Source organism: Phoenix dactylifera, chromosome 11 (genome assembly GCF_009389715.1).
Source record: "Phoenix dactylifera cultivar Barhee BC4 chromosome 11, palm_55x_up_171113_PBpolish2nd_filt_p, whole genome shotgun sequence".
NCBI lineage: Eukaryota > Viridiplantae > Streptophyta > Magnoliopsida > Arecales > Arecaceae > Phoenix > Phoenix dactylifera.
The window spans coordinates 13,914,217-13,935,127 of NC_052402.1; the positions used below are offsets into that span (position 1 = coordinate 13,914,217).

General features: G+C 35.6%; 1 protein-coding gene across 1 annotated transcript in view; it reads right to left on the bottom strand.

Annotated features, from left to right (window-relative positions):
• Nucleotides 1–3,191: 3,191 nt before the first annotated feature.
• LOC120112539 (DNA gyrase subunit B, chloroplastic/mitochondrial-like) overlaps nucleotides 3,192–20,911 on the bottom strand; it is a 24,293-nt gene continuing 6,573 nt past the window's right edge. Inside the window, exons 2-14 of the mRNA XM_039132108.1 lie at nucleotides 19,992–20,062; nucleotides 19,605–19,746; nucleotides 17,262–17,360; nucleotides 16,989–17,117; nucleotides 16,523–16,637; nucleotides 13,240–13,307; nucleotides 5,561–5,674; nucleotides 5,369–5,485; nucleotides 5,206–5,259; nucleotides 5,009–5,114; nucleotides 4,024–4,154; nucleotides 3,808–3,887; nucleotides 3,192–3,710 (exon numbers count right to left, since the gene is read on the bottom strand). Of these exons, the coding sequence (XP_038988036.1) occupies nucleotides 3,819–3,887; nucleotides 4,024–4,154; nucleotides 5,009–5,114; nucleotides 5,206–5,259; nucleotides 5,369–5,485; nucleotides 5,561–5,674; nucleotides 13,240–13,307; nucleotides 16,523–16,637; nucleotides 16,989–17,117; nucleotides 17,262–17,360; nucleotides 19,605–19,746; nucleotides 19,992–20,062 (1,215 nt within the window). The 3' untranslated portion in view covers nucleotides 3,192–3,710; nucleotides 3,808–3,818. The remainder of the gene's footprint in view (nucleotides 3,711–3,807; nucleotides 3,888–4,023; nucleotides 4,155–5,008; nucleotides 5,115–5,205; nucleotides 5,260–5,368; nucleotides 5,486–5,560; nucleotides 5,675–13,239; nucleotides 13,308–16,522; nucleotides 16,638–16,988; nucleotides 17,118–17,261; nucleotides 17,361–19,604; nucleotides 19,747–19,991; nucleotides 20,063–20,911) is intronic.

A 20,911-nucleotide genomic window follows, 5' to 3' on the forward strand; every position in this document is an offset into this window, starting at 1 on the left:
TCGGGATGGTTTCTACCGACGCTGTTAAGCGTCGCTAATAGCCAAAAAAAGCGTCGCTAATGTCCAAGTTTCTTGTAGTGCGGGCCTTCACAATATGTTAGATATGGGATTTATGATTCTCAAGCCCACAATGCAGCAAGCAAGAAACTAGATGATCATTTCTTTGAAACTTACAGATAGTATATGAAATTTAATTGAAATCAATTGTCACTGTTTCTTTTGCAAAGAGCATAAGAAGAAAAATTTGCACAGAAAAGGTTGCCACCAGTTGCAACTTCATTGTTTTTTTCAAATTTTTTGTAATATGAATTGTGGTAGTAGTAGGAAATAGTCTGATGGTTCTACATTGCGTATCAAGTAGCTGCGGGCCAAGAAGACCCTTGGCAGCAACGTGTTGTTGCGGCCTATGCCATAAGGTTCATTCCTTGCCACAAGCGAATAGAAGAAGAAAAGTATGGTCAACGAAAAAATAAAAAAAGATCTCTTATTTGATTGAAGTTTTCAAAGAAAAAAGATTGAAAAGCAGCATTGCTATGGAATAAGATTTTCAAATTTCATGAAAAAAAACCATGAGTGACATGAAAGAACTACTTTTCCACTAGTTAGAAAGTGGAATCTTTTTTTTCTAAAACTAACTTAAGTCATCAAAATTCTTGAATAAGGTCTTTCACTTTATTAAGGGTATAATAGATATTTCACACAACTTTTTTAAAAAGTAGATACCTAAGCAAACATAAGCCGCTTTGAAATGTACCACTTTTCTTTGGTCAACCAAATATGCCAAAATTATTTTTTTATGCATCATATTTTTCATAAATCAGCTTTTTAGGAAAAAAAACTTTTTCCCGCGAATCAAATGAGTCTTTAATGGGTGCTAGAGAGGTGGATGCTACTTTGTCGGTTGCAGCTGAGGATTCTCTTTTATCGATCTTGTCTTAGGGTTGCAGTTAGCTTTGCTCAAAATGGAGGATAGGTGTGAAAGAGTATGCCTCGAAGGTGTCACCTTTCTTAAAACTTAAATCGCTTGTTAGAGCTATACAGACTTGTGGGCCTTGTGTTTTAACCATGGACCACGCCTAAAAGTGCGGAAGTAAACACGTTATCCCTTCGTGGACTGGACTCTGGACCCCCCCTGAATAGTATGCGGTTTTAACCATGGACCATCCAACGCTGCACGCCAAATGTGCGGAAGTTAACACCATATCTCTTCGTGGACTGAACTCTGGATCAAATGGAATTTGATTAAGAAGTCGATGACAACTGCGCAATGATTAAAAAGTCGTTACTACCTGTAATTTGATTTTTCCAAATGGAATTTGGAATCTTTCTCTGGAAACAATGCGATAAAAGTGGGCCTAATATGGCTGCAAACTCTCAATGATCTTGAAGGACGCGATGGGCCCAATATTTATAGCTTTGCAGGTCATAAAGCTCAAATAATTTTCATTTCCCAAAGACAATCCTTGATGAGATTTGTATTCAAATGGCATTGAGATGGGAGTATCCATACCATAGATAGATGTCAAATGCTATGGCAATAGTTCATGTAAAATTAAATAATGTGATTATTGAGATAGTTATCCATCATTCTGCAAGGTTAACCAACTAGGGCTGCAAACGGACCAGATACGGTTCGGATATTGATATATTCATATTTATATTCATATTTTTCAACGAATATGGATACAACGAATATCAAAATTAATATGTATATTTGTTCTAAATGGATACAGATATAAATACGAATCGGATATTAAATATATTTATATTTTCTTATCCAAATACAGATATAAATCAGATACTTTTTCAAATATTAATCAAATTTGAGCAAAATTCAATGATAAAAACTAATAATAATGGTATGATCATAAAAAAAAATCAATTAAAAAATATAATTTTAATAAGTATTTATCAATAATAAAAATAACAAATTTTTAAATAATATACTGCTCAAAGTTGTTCGTAGACAAAATTTATAATGCCTCCAAGGCATCTCACGGCTGTTACCAGTTGCAATCGCTGGGTAGCAACTAAGAAATGGGCGGAACCTTCAAAACTCTAATTGCTTGAAGACAAAAAGGAAAGAGAGATGAAAAGAACGAATAAGAGGTTTAAACCTTCCAGGCGTATGGGATAATTCGAAGAATTTTATTCGAATCAAGTATTCCGTATTCGTGTTACTATGTTAAGTGACGGTCATCTGTTATCTAAATTGTTTTTTAGTTTAGATTTGATTAATCACCTACTTGATTCTCTAATATAACTTAACTTAAACTAATTCTTTTTACTTACCTTACGGATATCCAGGCTTGAATTCAAATCCAAAAAAATTAAGTATATCCGCATCCAGAAGATTTTGGAATTAACTATCCAAATCCATATTCGGATCTGATCGAACTAAAAAAAAATAGTATCCGAATTCGATCCCAATCAAATATAAAAACGAATACGATCGAATAGAATCCAACCAAAATTCAGCCCTGTAACCAACAACACAAATATGGCGATCAACATTAGCTGTTAAAACCTAATATTCCATGCTTATTCCTATTGTTTATTGCATTTATATTCTATGCATTTGACAACATTTATTATCCTACATCACACTTTATAAATATTTGTACAAGCTTACCATTTCTGCTAAATATATAGTTCTTATCGAACAAAACTAGTAGTTGCATGTACAAACTTATTATCATCCATCATATTTATAATTCTCAATTGCAAGTAGTTTTGATTGCCTGGTATCCTTGAAATAATTCTATATTTATGCCACAAAAACAGCGAACCATTACATAAAGCTGAACATACATGGAGCTCTTCTAACTTTAGTCAAGTTGTGCAGGAAACAAGGACTGCAAATGCTGAAGCACCAACAAACCATCGATGCCTGGATATACTCTAATATAATACCTTAGAATGCATCTTGGAAGCCTCCAATCCTCCAAAATAGAAGCGCGCATCTTTGAACTTAAATGTTGTTAAGTTTGAAATTATTTTTCAGTGCGAGTCTTATGTAACTTCAAGAGGACAGTCGCAAGATTGTTTTCCACTATAGGACTCGTAGCAGAATTGCAAATTTCACAAAGCATCCTAGTTTCAGTTGTAAAACAATCTTGATAATGGAGGGCCAGCTAATATTCTCATTGATGCAAAACCAACACAATTTTATTATCATGACATCCATGTTATGCATTTACTACAATCAATCTTGAACATCTTAAAGTAGTAAAGTCATAATGATCAAATACAAGTATTGCTGGCATTGGCGACTTTTGCAAGATCGAACTAACACCTCAAACTCCAAAACACGAGAAACATAACGATGGTACATGGAATATGTCACGTGAATGAATGACCAAGAACTGAAAACTGGTTTACCTCCACAGAAGAATTATAGTGAAATTACAATGATAAACTAGAAAAATAAAATACAAAACTGTCAAGTTTCCAGAAGCGCCAGAAGAAAAGGAATTAGAGGTAGTCCAATCTTATGACCTTACACTCAACATGCAGTAGGTGAAAGTGTACTAACCAAGTGACTTCATGGCTCCTAGTATTAGTCCGGTGAGTCAGAAAAAATGTAACTCAAAGAAATTGCGAGTGGAGCAAAATATATCATTTCATCTGAAATGCACAAGGGAATTACATTAGCAAGACTTCTGGATATAAGTCAAATGCGAATCTCCATCACTGCCCCGAAAGGATACCTAATGATGCCATTTTAAAAACTTCTTCCTAAGATTGGAAAAACTAAAATGGTCAGTTGGTGCATTTGTAAATTACGCGGTTGTCAAAAAATTTAACCTGGACCGCCCTCAAATATCAAGATGCTCCAGCTTGATCATGCTTGCAGAGTTCTGTATCAGTTCCTTCCTGCCATCAACCTGGAAGACAAGCAACATTATGTTAAAATCTAGGGTGACCAATAGATTGCTAAGAGGTGACATAAGAGGGTGGATAAATAATTTTTACATGAATATTGAGAAGAATAAAATTATGATTATGGGTCTTTAAACTTACACGGATACCCATAAGAGAGGAGAATACAACATTTGCCTCCGCAGCATCTTCCACGACTAATTTCTTCAGTAGCCTACTCTCTGGGTCCATTGTGGTTTCCCAGAGTTGTAAAGGCATCATCTCCCCTAGGCCTAATGTTTAAGGAAATGAACGCATCATCAACAATACCGTTTCACTCCATAAAAAGCTTAAGTGAGAAACTCATAGCAGGTGCTCCTCCATGCTTCTAGCATGTTGCATAAAAACTTGGTGGTTAATGAGTTATGTCTTGTCCCATGTGCCAGCAACTTGTGCATGCACTTGCAACACAAGGAAGGTTATAAGCGTGAATCTGGCGAGTTTTAGTAGTATGATGGCCAACCACTAAATCAAGTAACTACTTGTATGCATGCGAAAGCAAAACAATAACCTAGGATGGCAAGGAACAGTTTTAAAGAAAAATAAATTTATCAATAAATAAATAAATAAACTGATTGGCATTGAATGCATATTTTCTGAGTTTATAATGCAAATTCAAGATATTCAACGCACGTGCACCTACTATTAACATAAGTTGGCCACTCACAACTTCTCTTCCCTTGGAACACCCATTTGAGAAGGTAATGACAGCAGAATACAAAGACATTATGAAAAAAAAAAAAGAGCTGTAACAGGAAAATGAAAAATTTGAGACACACAAGAGATTCCAGGAAGATGAAAACCAACACTTTCTATTATACATTAATTCATGATGCGAACAGGAAAATATTTTCCTTGCAAAATTACCCAAAGGTGAAAATGGTCAGTATACATCAAAATCCTTTAGAGGTTATACAGACAAGCACAATTGTTCCTGCATGTATTATACATATCTACGAGCATGCCTTAAAAAAAAAAAAAAAGAAGAAAAAAAAAAGACATGCTGCTCTGTTCCTATATGACATTGAATTGCAACACCTAGATTATGACACCTTTGATTACAATATTTACTATGCTTTATCTTTACCTTTAAATCTTTGGATATTGTATGAAGCATTTGCAGGAAAACTATTCTGGAGGATTTTAAGCTCTGAATCGTCATAACAATAGTGAACATGCTTGCCACGCTCAACCTGATATTTATGGATGACTTATGAGAATTTTTTCCAGAATATATGCATATTACATTACTGTTGCAAGTCAAATTAGTGCAGGAAGGCTTACCTTATAGAGTGGGGGAACACCAACATAAATGCAACCTTCATCAAAAAGCGCTTTCTGCAGCACCAAACACATTATCATACATTTGAAAAACATCATATATGTTTGAAATGTAACCATGAGACTGTTACTGGTTTCTGAGAGAACTGCAGCACCCATGAGCCACCTGATATCTAAAGAAAAATGTCAGCAGGAGAGTTCGAATGTGGGCTCCATCTACATCAGCATCTGTCAAAATGATGATCTTGTGATACCGAAGGGCTTCTTTCTTAAAATCCTCCCCCTGAAATAAGTATAGAATAAGTTCATTAAAAAATGCTGGAAAGCAGACAAGCGGTAGAAATTAAGATGCTGCAACCTTCACTCCAAGTCCAAGAGCAAGAATCAGATTTTGAATCTCTTCATTTTTATACATGGCTGCTTCGTCCTTTCTTTCAATGTTCAGAATCTTACCCCTCAAGGGCAAAATAGCCTGCAGCCACATTGTCAGAAAATCAATCTTCATTATGTAGAATGCAAATAAGTTTAGGGGGCTAATTTTCCCAAATAAGGGTAACAAACATAAAAATGAAAAGTTCTTAACTACAATACAAGAAACTTTCGTAACAACAACCAGTTGGCAACTCTAAACCAATGATTGATGTGCAGCATAGTAATGTCGTAGACCCAAAAGGTTTACCATTCGCAATTTTAATCCACTATCAAAAAGTAATACATGTAAAATGTATCAACTTCTCCCCGTTATGTTGGCTTGTAGAGTCTCCTCTAACGCTCTAACAAATAAGTGAAGAATAAAGACATAACCATATCTATAACCACCAAGACTTGCCCCAACTATCTAGGGCTGGCTTTCAATAAATTTAAGTTTTACATAAAGCTATTACAGTGATATTTGAATGCTTCATAACTTATATATAGAATATTCCTCTGAAGCTAATGTAGAGAACGCCAGTTAAAGGGAAGCTCGTCCAATTCGGGAATTCTGGGGACACCCAAATCCCTATATTTTAAGGATGATAGAAAATCACTATATTTTAGAGATAGTTAAAACTGTTGATGAATATTATTGAATCCAGGACTGTTTTAGTTGTAAGATAATTCAAAGTCATTGGTGGACTTTATATAGTACGTTTCCCATAGTAATCAGGTCAATAGTTAAGGTCGAATCAAGCCCAAATTGCATAACCGGACCAGTTAGGTCACACATACAAACAATCCAGTAATTAGAGGTGTTTGATCCACTCTTTTATAATCAAGGGGTCAGCCCCTTTTATTAAATGAACTAATGTCACATGGATCCCTTTTGGGATTGTACAACACAGCACTCTCTCTCCACCCAGCTTTTTTCTACTTTTGCGTCTTCTTTCCTCCTCTTTCTCTCTTCTTCTTCAATCCACTTGCTCTATCTTATTCTCATTACAGTTCTGTCCAGCTATACATTTACATGGTACCAAAGCCACGTTAGGATTTGCTGGTCCTTTCCTCTTGCTACCTCTTATTTTTACTACAGTTGCTGTCCAGCTATCCATTTACATGACCATGTTAGGCGTTGTTGAGCCTTTCTTATTGCTCTTCTTTATCGAAGAAGAAAAAATAGTACTCAAGGAGGAAGGATTTCAAGTAGGTATTTCTTCCTAATATGAAGGGTTAGTGAATCCTATGTACATCATTAGTAATTTAAACCCTCTTGTTCAATTAAAGCAATTGATGCTGTGAAAAGGTTTGTTCCAGGCTTAGATGTGAACTTTTATATTGAGTTGTAAGCAAGAATGAGGTGTTCTCAAGATAGCAACTGAGACTACTAGATGTTGGTAAGAACCCCTTGTTAATTCTTCTGACCAAGATTTTGAAAACCACCTGAACCGCACTCAATCAGCCGGTTCATATCGAACCATGGCCAGATCGGCCCAGAACCATTGGGTTTGAGGGCAAATCAAGGTGAACTGCACTAAACCACCGGAAACACTCGGGAATCTAGCAGTTCCAACTGAACTACCCCAATGCCACTCCCAAACCCCCTAGTTCAGGAGCAATACCCATAGGCACCTCTTGAGGCAAAAAGAAAGGGTTTTAATTCTTCCTTTTGTCCACTTCTTCATCTAGTTTGTGAGGGAGGGAGATTGGCAACAGGGTTTAGGGCCCAAAATCAACCCTTTTAGACCCCAAATCCATTGATTTGAGCTTCAAAAACCAAATCTTCAAGATGAATTACTTCTCTACTTTTCAATATTTTTTGAAAAGTACAGGCAATTTTGGGGAAAGTACAAAATGTTGTTTAGAGAAAAGTCCTTTGAAGGATTCATGCTTTAGAACATGAATCCAGGTTGGAAAGTTAGGATTTTGGGGAGCAAACCCAAAAATCAAAATCTAATTATCCAATCAATCCAAAATTAATCCAATCAAACAGTATTTTTACGGGTAGATTTTTGAATAATGAGGACCATGTGAGCATGTGCTTAGTCCCGCATCGGCTATATACTAGATAAATATCGAGTACTTATACAGAGCCAAGGAACTCAAATAACATCATCCTGCTCAAGGTCCGCCGTATCAGTACCGGTCGGCGTACCGGTGGCCAGCCGGACCGGTACGGTACCGGTCCGGTCCGGTACGTACCGGCCGGTACCGGTGGTTTCAAAAACCACAGCGCGAGGCGCTGTGGTTCTAAAAAAAAACCGTACGGGTGCGAACCGGCCGGTACGGGCTCCGAACCGGCCGGTACGGGCTCCGAACCGGCCGGTACGCACCCGTACCGGCCGGTTTGGCTAAAAAATCGGAAAATACCGGTTTTTTAGTGGTTCCGGTACCGGTCTAGGACCGGACCGGTACGTACCGGCCGGTACGGGCCGGTACGGCATTCCATGATCCTGCTAGCTTTTTTTGGATAAGGTCCTGGGTTGTTACAAATGGCATCAAAACTCATCCGGCCCATGGCCCATGTAGACTAGGAAACATTGCAATACAGAGCTATTTGGAACTAACCACGGGCTGATCATGGTATTTGTGATTGGATCGTTAGCCTGGCAAAAATACCACAGCTTAGACGGCAAGTGTGTGAGGACCTGTACTATTATGCACATGACTATTATATACTAGATAGATATTGGATACTTATATAGAGCCAAGGAACCCAAATAATACCTTCCAACTAGCCATTTTAGATGAGGCCCTAGGTCATTAGATGTAGGGTATGGGTGATTCCACAAACCTACTAAATATTTTGTATCGACTATTATTGTTTTTTAGAAATAATTTTGCAAAATAATTTTAAAAATAAATATATTAAATTTGAAAGAAATTGGTAACATGTTTGCACTTTTAATTTACACATGCTACCAAATTTTTTTTAAAAAAAGGACCAATTTAAGATGCTCGAGTTCCAACTAAAGATCGCCGAACCAGTACTGGGCGTCGTACCGATCGACGCCCGATACAATTCAGTACTGGTTTGGACCAAACCAAACTGATGCCAAACCGGTTGGGCGTGCGGCATGCTCGTTCACGCACCAGCATACCCTAATTTTTTTTTTGAAAATTTCCTCTCTTCGAACTTTTTCTATGAATTAAATCTAATTTATATTTTTTTTGATATTTTTTTGATGTTTTCTGATGTTTCTATGATCCTAGTTTAAGATAGATGATGCATCTTGTTGCTTTAAAATGATACAAATCATAAAATGAACAATATAAAATATCTTCAAATCAAGATACAATCAATTACATACTTTTACAGTCCAACAGACATACATAAAGATATCTAAAATCGGATGGAGTTGCGATGTCTCTCGTAGATATCCAGATCATCAGCATAATCAGAAGACATATCAACCCATCCCTCTATCCAAGCAGCGTTGTAGTCTTATATGTTCATCCGATAAGGAACGCGCGTCTGATTATAAGCACTCTCAGATCTCTCGCTAAAGTTCTGGCTTTGAGAGATGTCCTCTGGCTGATAATACGGCCATAGAGAGGCCCATCCGAATATGCCGGCGCAAAATCCAACCCGTAAAATATTTCGAGCTATGTAGAATAGTAGCCACCGAAAGATGCCTCAAATGCACCATATCCATATCTGTATCCATATGAATCATAGGCTGTCTGTGGCTGCAAATAAGAGGATCCAGTATAAGACTCAGAACCTAATACGTCTATGGATTCTACTCCATATGCGAGGTCACGTTTCTAATTTTATATTTTTTTATTTTTTAAAAAAATATCTTTTTTAAATCTAAAAATATATTTATAATTTTTAAAAATTATATATAATCCAAAAATTAAAAATTTTTATGCTAGCATATACATCGTCTATAGATCTACAGTATATAAAAAAATCAAGCCCAAATCAAAAAAGTTGGCATGATCTCCTCTAATTTTGCAATTTTTGAACTATTTTTTCAAGATACTAAAAAAAAAGAAGATAGGAGAAAGGAAGCACACCCTATTTAGCATTGGCTCTTTCATCTAATAGCCTAAATCAGTATTATTGGAAAGAGAAAACCGGTTCCATAAATTTAGGAAGGCCGAAGAAGGCCTTCCCCTTTAAGGGTTCGGCTTTTAAAGCCGAATGCTAGGACACAGCCACAGCGAGCGTTGTGGCATGGCAATTATTGCCACAGCAGGCCATTGGCCCCTGACTCGATGCGAACCGACCGTTTCGCACCGAGTCCGAGTCGAATCGGACGAAACCGTCTAGTTCTGGCTGGTATTATTGAGGTTCCGGCCCCGTAGGGGCCCGAACCGTTTTTTATAGCAAATCGACCCGGTCTGACAGACTGAGTCAACTCGGTTCGGACTAAATCGGACAATATAACCTGATTCGGCAATCTTTGGTTCCAACCAAGCCTAATATTGAAAATTAAATTAATTTAAAATTAACCCATAAAAGATACATCCGTTCATGTTGATTTTATATGTATATAGGCTAATCTAAAAAGCCCTCAATTTAAAATATTTTTTTATTATTTTGACTTTAAATTAATCTTTGAATTAATTATTTATGATATATCAAAATGTTACAATTTCAAAATTTTATAAATGATATCCTGGCTAATTATACAGTATTTTTTAGTTTGATAGTGTACTTTAGTCTACAATAATAATTTTTATTTTGAATACACGATAGCAATTATTGGATCAATTATTTATAAATATATCAGAAATATTGCAAGTTCAAAAAATATGCATATAATGTTGGATAACTAGATGTTAATTTCTAAGATAGACGAAGCATTAGCTGTAACTATCGGTAACCCCTTCTATATAATTTATGGTTTCTAGTAATGTGATGGCTTTTAAAATGCCAATATTAAAGTCTATATGTCATATATGTAATTTGAATAGGGTATGACATATTATCAATGTGATAAATATGCATGTTCCTAACTTCAACCACGCACATTCAACCATGACTAGGATAATTACCTCGATGCCCGCATCTTCTTCTTTGCAAAGACAGAGCACTTTTACAAAAAAAAACATCATGAGAAACCCAAAATCAGAATTTGGAGACCAAAATGGCAATATGTACCCAACAATTTCCTTCATTAATTTGATTCTTGAGTTAGTGCCATACGATACCACACTTGGCCAGTATGGGTTCAATCCTCGGTTTTCCAAACCTTTCTTTGGATTTATCCCATGTGTTCACTGACGGAAGGATCAGAAATTTGCATGTCTTGTCTCCTATGCTGACTATTGAAACCTTTCGTTTCATCTATTAGTCTCGAAGTTCTTTATGGCTGCTGATTGAATCTTAATGAATTGTTATTCAGACTTCCTTTAATCAATCTCCATTGTATTTAATATCTTTAAATATGAATCGGTTAGATGATGATGATAAAAGGTTGGCATCTCCATGAGTGATATGTTTTGTGTACAAATGACATCCATAAAATTGTGGGAAGCAAAAAAATTTCTTCAGTGGGCAAAGGCTGTGAAAGTTTCCTTGAAAGCCAAAGGAAAGCATATCTTATCGAAAATCCATCTTCCAATGGTAACAAGATGAAAGAATGGCAGAAAAAAAATTCTCAACTCATCACATTATTGTTGGAATAGTATGGAACCAACATTGAGCAGCAACTTGATGTTTTATGACACTGCCAGAGAGATTTTCCCAAACCAAGTACAGGTACATATTCTTAGTAGTCCCAATATATCTGGACCTTATGTCAATCAATCACCTGATCCAAAGCGAGATCGAAGTACAGGTATACATTCTTCCTTGATACTTGCTTCCTAATGATGACTTAGCCATTGCGCTGAGAAAGCCTGAAAGATCTTGCACTTTATGTCCTATAAGCCATTTTGTGTCATTTGACTCAATTTCTCCTACATCCTTTCCTCTTTTTGTTTATTTTGTTTCTACTCATATAAGTTTTCAAGAAGCTCTTTTAAATCCTGATTGCACAAAGGCTATGATAGATGAAATGGAAGTATTTTACAAGAATGATACATGGGAATTGGTACTGTTTTATCAAGAAAACACCTAAACGTATGATTTTCATTATGGTCTATGTCGATTTTTCTTACTAGAGATGATTTGGCAAAGATAGATGTTGTGAAGCAATTCCTTCAGAAGAGATTTGAGATTAAGGATTTGGGCTGGTTTCATTAATTTTGTGGTATAAAGGTTGCCTAATCCTAAAAGGAGTGGTTCCTTTACAAAGAAAATGTCTTGAATCTGCTTCAAGATACAGAACTTAGGTTAGAAACCCCAGAAACTCCAATTGAAGCAAACTTGGCTATTAATGGATAAAGAAGAGCCACTCAAGCATCCAGTTTCGGCCTTTGGCAGCTCGATTGATATATATAATGATTACCACACCTGATATCACTAATAAAATGGGGATGGTCAGTCAATTTATGCATAGCCCTCGATTGCCTCCCATAGAACCAGTCTATTGTATTCTATATCCTAAGCAAGCATCTGAGTGTGGAATTCTGTATAGCGCACATGGACCCCAAGATGTGGGGACATTTAAATGCTGATTGGGCTGGATCGCATATCTGATCAGAGATCTGCTTCAAGATGTTGTGCATAGAGGGGGAACTTGGTCACTTGGAAAGCAAGAAGCAATAAGTTGTGGCTAGACCTAGTGATGAGGCAAAGTATAAAGCTACCATTCTTGCTAGTTACGAGTTGATGTGGCTTCAAACCTTGCTATCGAAACTTAGTATTTCAGTGTCCCAGCCCATTCCATCACTCATAACCAAGCAGACATTCATATTGCCAGTAATCTAAGCAAACCAAGCATATAGAAGTTGATCTACACTTTATTCAAGATTACATGGTCAACAAGGAAATCTGTAAACCCTATGTTAGATCAAATTTTTAGTTGATGTTTAAAAATACTCAAGCTATCAGATGTGAACACTTAGAAGAATTTTATAATCAAGCTTGGTATATTTTGACAGTCACACTCAAGATTGAGAGGGGGTATCGATGAGTATTACTGAAACCAGGGCTGATCTAGCTGTAAGAAAATTCAGTGTCACTAGAGGAGTTTAAATAGTATTTTCCATTGTAATTGGTTTGATAGATAAGCATGAATCAAGCCCAAATTATTTTACCTAGCCTGTTAGGTTATAAATGCCACGGGAAACTAATTAGGGATGCTTTGGTTCACTCCTAATTAAGGTATGTGCTGGATTCTAAAATGTTAGGTTCATTACAATCTTTCCTTTCTTTAAAATAGATATTGTTTGAATAAAACTATTGTTCTATTATCAAAAAATGAAAGAACGACAGGTAGTAAGGATGTTTGTTATTGCATTGTCGCTTACATACCCATTGCACTTTAGAAAAATTGAAAGGCTTTGCATAAAAAAATGCATGTGGCATGATTGTAAAGCGTATGATGGCATGACCATGTGAAAGACAAATGAAGAAGTGTGTAACATAAACATGGACCCTTTCAATCTATCTTCCTTCTATTTATGAAAAGTAAGGTCACGGAATCACTGCTAACCATGCATTCATTAGGTATCTAGACAAGAAAACTGCTACTCGTCACTCGTATGCGAAAGCTAAAATCTCACCTGAAATCTCCTATCACGACCTTGCTTTGCACTACCACCTGCTGAATCACCTTCAACTATGAAGATTTCTGGAAAATTTCGCGAATCGAGTGCATAAGAGAATGTTTGGTGAGTCTAATCCAAAATGTGTAGAGTATCTTCTGCTAGCTAACAGAAGATAGAAGATTGGCAACTAAGAATAACCAACGCTTAAAAATAATCAGATCAACAGAAACATAGATAAATGCAGACATGAAATAAAATATAGACAAATCTGAATTTAAATTTGTTTATAAAATAAAGTCTCTAGCTTCCTATATTCATAATATCATCACGTCAAGAGAAATATATGACATACAGCATACGAAGACTGGGTGCAAGATTATTTACCAGAACTAACAGGTAAATTTAACGAGAAATGATAGAACTGATATAGATTAGAAAAATCAGAATCATGGAAAAGAAAAACAAACGAACATTAAAAGAAAGTACATCTTACCAAGTATGTTTTTACACTTACAATTGTTACCTCATTTAATCTATGCTAGATGCTTCTCAATGCTCACTGAATGATTTATCACAATTTCGATGGTATGATTTCTGCTAGACAGAAAAAGTAATAAGTAGATTGTGCATGAAGCTCTTATGCTCATCATAAGCTAGTTCTGCAAGACATTCAAAAATGTCCAATCTTTTTTCCAACTGGCTTTCTAAACATATAAATATCGATTCGATAAATGGAACTCAATTCTATAAATGGTTAGTATAATTTGGTATATAGCCCTCCCCAATAAATTAACATCACTGAAAGTCTCCTCAGTTCATTCTGAACTTCTTCAATCTCCTAGAAAATGTTTAAAATGAACGGCAAGAAAAAAATGGAATAAAAATAAAAGAAAACAAAAACAAACTCTAAGAACAATTAACGGGTCATGCCAACAAGGTCAACCAAGAAGAAAATTTCATTGCTTAGACAACTAAATGAATGACATAGAGAGAAGAAGGTATATATATTGATCATCACCACCTAACAAAAGGACATGATGGAGCACCATAAAAGGCAATCTGTAATATAGTTAGCAATGAGCTAAAATGGTCTACCGCATGAAGGAGCACAACCAAGCATGAATAGCTTTGGTTAGACAAATTAAGTTTCACCTATAAACGGTATTATATGAATGACCAACTCTAAGCCTTCTGTATCTTGTCAAACTTGCAACGAATTAAATAGGACGGTTCCATATTTTATCTTAATGGCAGGCATTGCCAAAAAAAAATACGAATATATATTAATGCGAAAAGGAATTTAAAAGTCTGATCGAACTTCCAAAAAAAATAATATATAATTTATATAAAATAGGGTGGCTCTATGTTTTATCTTATTTTTAACCATTGCAGAATTAATTAACAAAATGGGAATATGACTGAACCCTAATGGAATCCAAATGAAAGTTTTTGGAGGATGCAGGTCTAAAAACTAATATCACTAGAAAGGCGTGTTTTAAATTTTACTATAGTTGAAAGGGAAAAAAAAATCAAACTCAAAATTATGGCCAAGAGATGCCTTATGTGGCTGAGAGCCTAGTATACATGGACAACTCACCACCTGTAAGTTGTTAAGCTGATAGGAAATGAGTCAACTATGGATATCAGTCTTGACACTAACCCCAGCCACCCCCCACCACCCCCCCCCCCCCCAAAAAAAAAAAAGAACAAGTATGACCTGGATCACAAACGTGGAGTGACGAACAAGACAGGATAGCAATTGAACGAGTCAAGAAGACAATCGGCGAATTAAATAAATAACTAACCTGGGGGTTATTCAAAGTAGAGTCCATATGCATATCTAAACCATGTTAGCCAGATATTGCATGTAGGATTTCTAAAACACAAAAAATTTTGGACCCTGGGATACATCTAGATCTAGGTAAAAAGTGGCAACCCTTGGCATCCTAAAAAAGGGGTGTCTTGCTTGCATTAACCAAAGCTGTAAGTTGGGGTGCACAAAGCAGGCTAAGCCAGGCCAAATGCCATCCTGCGCTCAGCCAACACTATAGGAGACTTGACCCAAGCTCGGGCACAACCCAGCTTGGCCCCACTTGCACTTGGTTGACCCACAACCCACATGATTATAAATTAAAGTAGGGCTAGCCCAACAAGTAATTAGTGCAGAGCAGGTCCATTTCAGTCCATGAAGAACCAAAGATGGTCTTGACATTTGCTTGCTCCATACATTTTCTTTATTTTATTAGGAAAACTTGATCGCATTAATATGCCAGCATTATCACGGTTGGAATTTGAATTGTATTAAAGTAACTATTGCTGTGTTACACCCTTTGCTTATTATTTATGTAAGAATGCAAACCTATGTCATGCGGGTTGGGCAGGGTCATGCTATTGGCTTGAAAATTGCCAATTAACCCCATCTGTACTTCAACTCAGGCTGTATTTTCCAACCCAATATCAGACCAACATAATGATGAATTGACCTAGTCCATTCAAATTTGGGTTGGGTTGAGCAAGCTCGCTAGTTCAGCTGGATGCACCATAAATGGCACTACTTATGCTTTTTGTGACATAAAACCATTTTCTTCTTTCTATTCAGTGTGAGGTAGCATAAACTTCACTTTCTTTGTAAGTATCACAAGCATTCAATTTAGTAGCCTAATTAATTCCATCTATTTATATATTTATGTTGGAATATATTTGCAATGCACAGAAGCAAAGATCAAGGTAACATTGGATCCAAAGTCAATGACCTAAAAGATAGTCCAATCTACTTAAATATTCCAACATTTTCTAAAACCATGAACACTAAAAAGTTAATGAAGAGACAGAGGAAATCATTTTGATCCTTCAGTCATTATGAATAGCATATAAGCGAGCTGCATCATCTTTTTTTTACTTTTTCTTTGGAGTGGAGTAAATTGATTATGATATTCACCACATAGATCTAGGTTTATCTAGGGCCAAGGCTAGTTGAGGCTGGGTTATATTAAGGGCAATGCATGTCTAACCATAGATCAAAATTGGGTGAATCCAACAAGTTAATTGGATCATGCTAGCTTGCATCTTATTAGGTCAGGGTCTGAGTTGAATTAAGGTAACTTGACAAATCTTTAGCTCTTAACATAAGATCCTCAAGCATACCAATAAATGTTACAAAGCAAATAGCACAGGCAATGATGCAATGCGTACTTGTGACAAGGAATATATAAGTTCAAAAGAACAGTCAGTTCATTGAAGTAAATGATACGTATTGCACAAAGAAGTTTCATAAAAGGGGAGATTAGATAGGAGTTACCAGATTCTTCAGGATTTGTACATGAACAATCAGCTAGTTTTCCAGGAAGGGAAGAAGATTTCAGGACGCTTTTTGTCCTCACCAATTCTCTAGCCCGCTTGGCTGCCATTGCAGCCTACATAAAAATGCAATTTCAGCATCATTTATATATATACAAGTTCATATACAGCATGAACTTGACAAAAATATCTTTCACGAGTCATCAACTTAATCTATTAGAAAAAACCAAATCTATGCTTTTCTTTTGAGAAATAAAACAGGGACACCACCAACAGGGACCTCTCCCAGGTGGGGAGCTGAGCTAAGGTTGGCTCATAAATGCACGTACAATTTCAAGATAAAGATACCTAAATTTGAGGACACAAAAGATGGTTGATGATACACAAAGACTGTCAAGAAAAGAATAGTGACTCCAATAGAGTGACTAGAAAATAATTAACTAAAAATAGTAAATGAACACGTATACCTTGAGAGCATTAAGAGATTTAGAGAGAATTGAATCTAATGTGTCCGGATGCAGCTCCAAATACTCAGTAAGATGCTCTTGAACACATTGATCAACCACTCTTCGAACTTCGGGATTTCCTAGCCTTGTCTGTCCCATAAGAATACATTAGAACAAAGGCACGAATTCATATTGAATAGTAGGCTAACGTTTCATCTAGCATTACCCAAGATAGTAAAACCAAAGCATTTGTTGAAGATATCAGCATTCAGAAGAAATTAAAGTCAATACTACCTTTGTTTGTCCTTCAAATTCTGGGTTCGGAACCTTGACGGATACAATACAAGTTAGTCCTTCCCTTACATGCTCACCACTTAAGCTAATGTCCTTTTCCTGTAGAGATATGATTTTTGTATTGACACAAAATTGGAAAAATTATAAAAGTTGAAGTAACTAGCTGTGCTTCAATACGTCATGCGAATTGCATAGTCAAATAAACTATATGGACCAATTTCATCAATACAAAATTAGGCCAAAGAGAGTTTAATCAAACAATCTTTAGCAAGGAAGGCTATGAAGGACACAAAGACTGAATACATATGACATGATATGAATATGCTAACATGACAACCTTGAAAAAAATAGGATATGAAACGCTAAGTTACATCAATGAATATACACTACATACACAGATATGTATGCATTAAAAAAAAAAAGCACCATAAAGCAAAGTAGGTTATCAAGACCGCATAGTTCATACTCTATATAATAGCATCAACTTTTATAAGCTCATCATCTAGTTGCCATTCAAATCCATAAATCAAAATCCATACTTCATATTTCAATATTAACACCATAAACTACAAAATTGGCTATTTACAATTAAAAGTTTAACATTAAAAAACAGAAAGCAAACGCCCTCCCCCTTGTGATGGTACCGAAGAAGTATGTCAAGTATATCTAGGAAGTCTCTAGTATATTTTTTAATTTGAAAATAAGATATTTTACACAAATATCAGATATAAAAAAGGATGATCCGGTGCACGAGGCTTCCATCATTGTAGGGTCTAGGGACGTTTAGATGTACGCAGCCTTGACCCATTGCATGTAGAGACTATTTCGTGTCTCAAAGCCATGACACCCAAGTCCAAAGTGGGAACTTCTCGCCAATCCTTGATGGGTTGATGTCATAACGAGACCAAGTCAAAATTCTCAATATTGCAAAATTGATCCTAGTTTGAAGGATGGCTTTAATTTTAGTCAGCGCAACCAACTAAGAAATACCTAGTTCCAAGTTTCAGTTGTCTTTACCTTAAAGCTAAAGGAAACTAGTCCAGGGCACAAGGCACACTCTTCAAGGTGATATATTCATATTCTTGAGTTAAAAGACAACTCTATTTGTGGGAGATAAACAACTGGGTAAAGAAGATTATAGTTTTATACTTATTTTAATTTTTTTGAGAATAAAAATGAAATGTGGATTTTCTCTCATCATAGAACATAGAAAAGCAATTTCTTTTTACAATTTACAAAAGTCTTGGAACAATTAGCTTAGAAGAATATAAAATGTCGATTCTCTATAGTTATCTTCTGTTTTTATTTGAAATTTTTTTGAAATTCTTAACCTTTAACATGAAAGCATGCATTGAATTTCATGTGACTAAAATCGTTGACCGCGAAGTAATTTCTGTAGCAAATTTCTATAAATTTTTCATTTTTACTAAAAAATCATTATCTCATGAAAAAAATTCTAATGAAATAGAAGCTTAATACTAGCATCTTAGAAGCTTCATATACTATCTGATATTCACAGTTATTCTTTTCCATTTTGATAAGTTGATAAATAAATTATTAAAAACATGGCACATCATTTCATGTGAAAGATTACTATCAAGTAATATAATAAACTAGAGTAGTGCCTGGCATTTTACTTTCAACATGCAATTCTTTACTTCTGAATTTTTCCTTTCCTTCCAGTTGACATTTTGTATATTAAATGAGTTTGAGTCAAATCGTAAACCTACTAAAATTCTTTCTTTCTCTCGGGCTGGAGCTGAATTTTGAGTTCTTGATTTGATATGTTCTAAGGAGGCTATGGCAGTTCCTAAAAATGTTATGACATGACCAAACAACAGCAATAGATCCATAAAGGCTCGCTAAAATGTTGTTTATACTGATTCTCTTAACTTAATAAATTCATGTAAGAACTTCACAAAACTTGACTAGGCTATTCTTGGAAATGACGTGCAATCACATTCAAAGATGATGGCATAAGAAGAAAGTCCTCCAAAGAATAAAGGTTTCTTGAGCATATGGAATGCAAGTACATTAACCAGTTTAATATTAAGATTAGAAGATAACGAGGAGAAGGTTAAAATAGCTCTTTGCAAAACATCCGATATAAAAACCTAAACCAAGAAATATAACTTCTAAGTACAAGCTTTCAAAATTTTAGGACGATAGACAAGGCCATGAAGAATAATGGTAGACATAGAAATTCTTCTACAATAAACTAAAACCAAGTAATTTATTCATCATCATAAATTAGTAGTCAAATTTAAAGGTGAGAACCTAGAAAATATTGCATTTTTTTTATAATAAGCAATAAAGTATCACCAACACAGCAAAAACAATTACCTTAATTGCCTTGGACTTCTTCACAAGGTTGTTGATTGTTCTAGTTAATGAAGCCTTCATCCCGTCTATATGGGTACCGCCATCAATTGTACGGATGCTATTAGCATACCCCAGCATCATATCAGTATATGAATCAGAACACCTGTTTGAGATGGCAATTAAAACCCAAATGATAGTATATGTTGAAGCGCTCAGATATATATAAGAATTGAAACAAGATTATTTCAACAATGCAAATGCAACATTAAGCTAAAAAACATCAAAAAATGCAGTAAGGATAATTACTAACTGAGATATACTTTGTGTCAGGACAATGCATTTTAGAAGCTTATAATAATCTAAAGCCTCAATACCAATGAATTAGCATGCAAGGATAAAATGCTTTACCACTGGAGGGCTACATCAACTGTGATTCCATCTACCTCTTTCCTGAAAGCTACAATGTCATGAAGTGGTTTCTGGCAACATAGCAATGCATTATCATCAATAGCATAATTGATATAAAAAAAATTAAATGCCACACAATATATAGCAAAAGGAAATTTGTAAAGAAATTTAGAACCAATGGATTTCTAATGACAATATCATTTCAGGCAAAAAAAGAAGATTTGGAGACAATATATTCAGCCTCATTGTGATTCTTGCATAAACATTGACGAATCCGTTGATCATATTCTTTTTGACTGCAATTTTGCTGGAAAAATGTGGCTCAAACCACGTCCTTGGGAGATGATATCTCCACTATAACCAACTTGGACCAGCTACTTAATCATCTCCGTGTTAACACCACATCTTGAGCGAAGACTAAAAACCGGAGATGTGCTGTAAAAATGACACGTGGCATATCACAGATCTTTCCAAAACAACTGTCACGTGACATTATTAAAAGCAGGCCAATAGGTTACACCTAGAAAAAAAAGAGTCGAGTACCAAGACATCCTAGTTAAGAATAAGTTGTGCCAACAAGGACAAGCCCAAAAACCTTAGTGAAGATATATTGACCAAAAGAATGTCAGCTACGAGTATAGGCCAAACGGCAAAGATTCAATAGATAGGCCTAACCTACAAGAAACTGACCGAGCAGGATGAGAACATGTAAAAGGCTAAATATGCACTCAAATCACATACCATTTTATTGCGGCCTAATATGGACACCTAGCAGTGTTAACGAAAATTTGGTTCCAAGGTGGCTACAAGACAATATAATGTGAGAATTGGAAGGACAACTTAAAATTTGAAGTTAAAGCTAGTAATTGACAAAGGAAAAAATGGGATAGTGCTGGTAAACCAAACTGGAGGACAGGGGT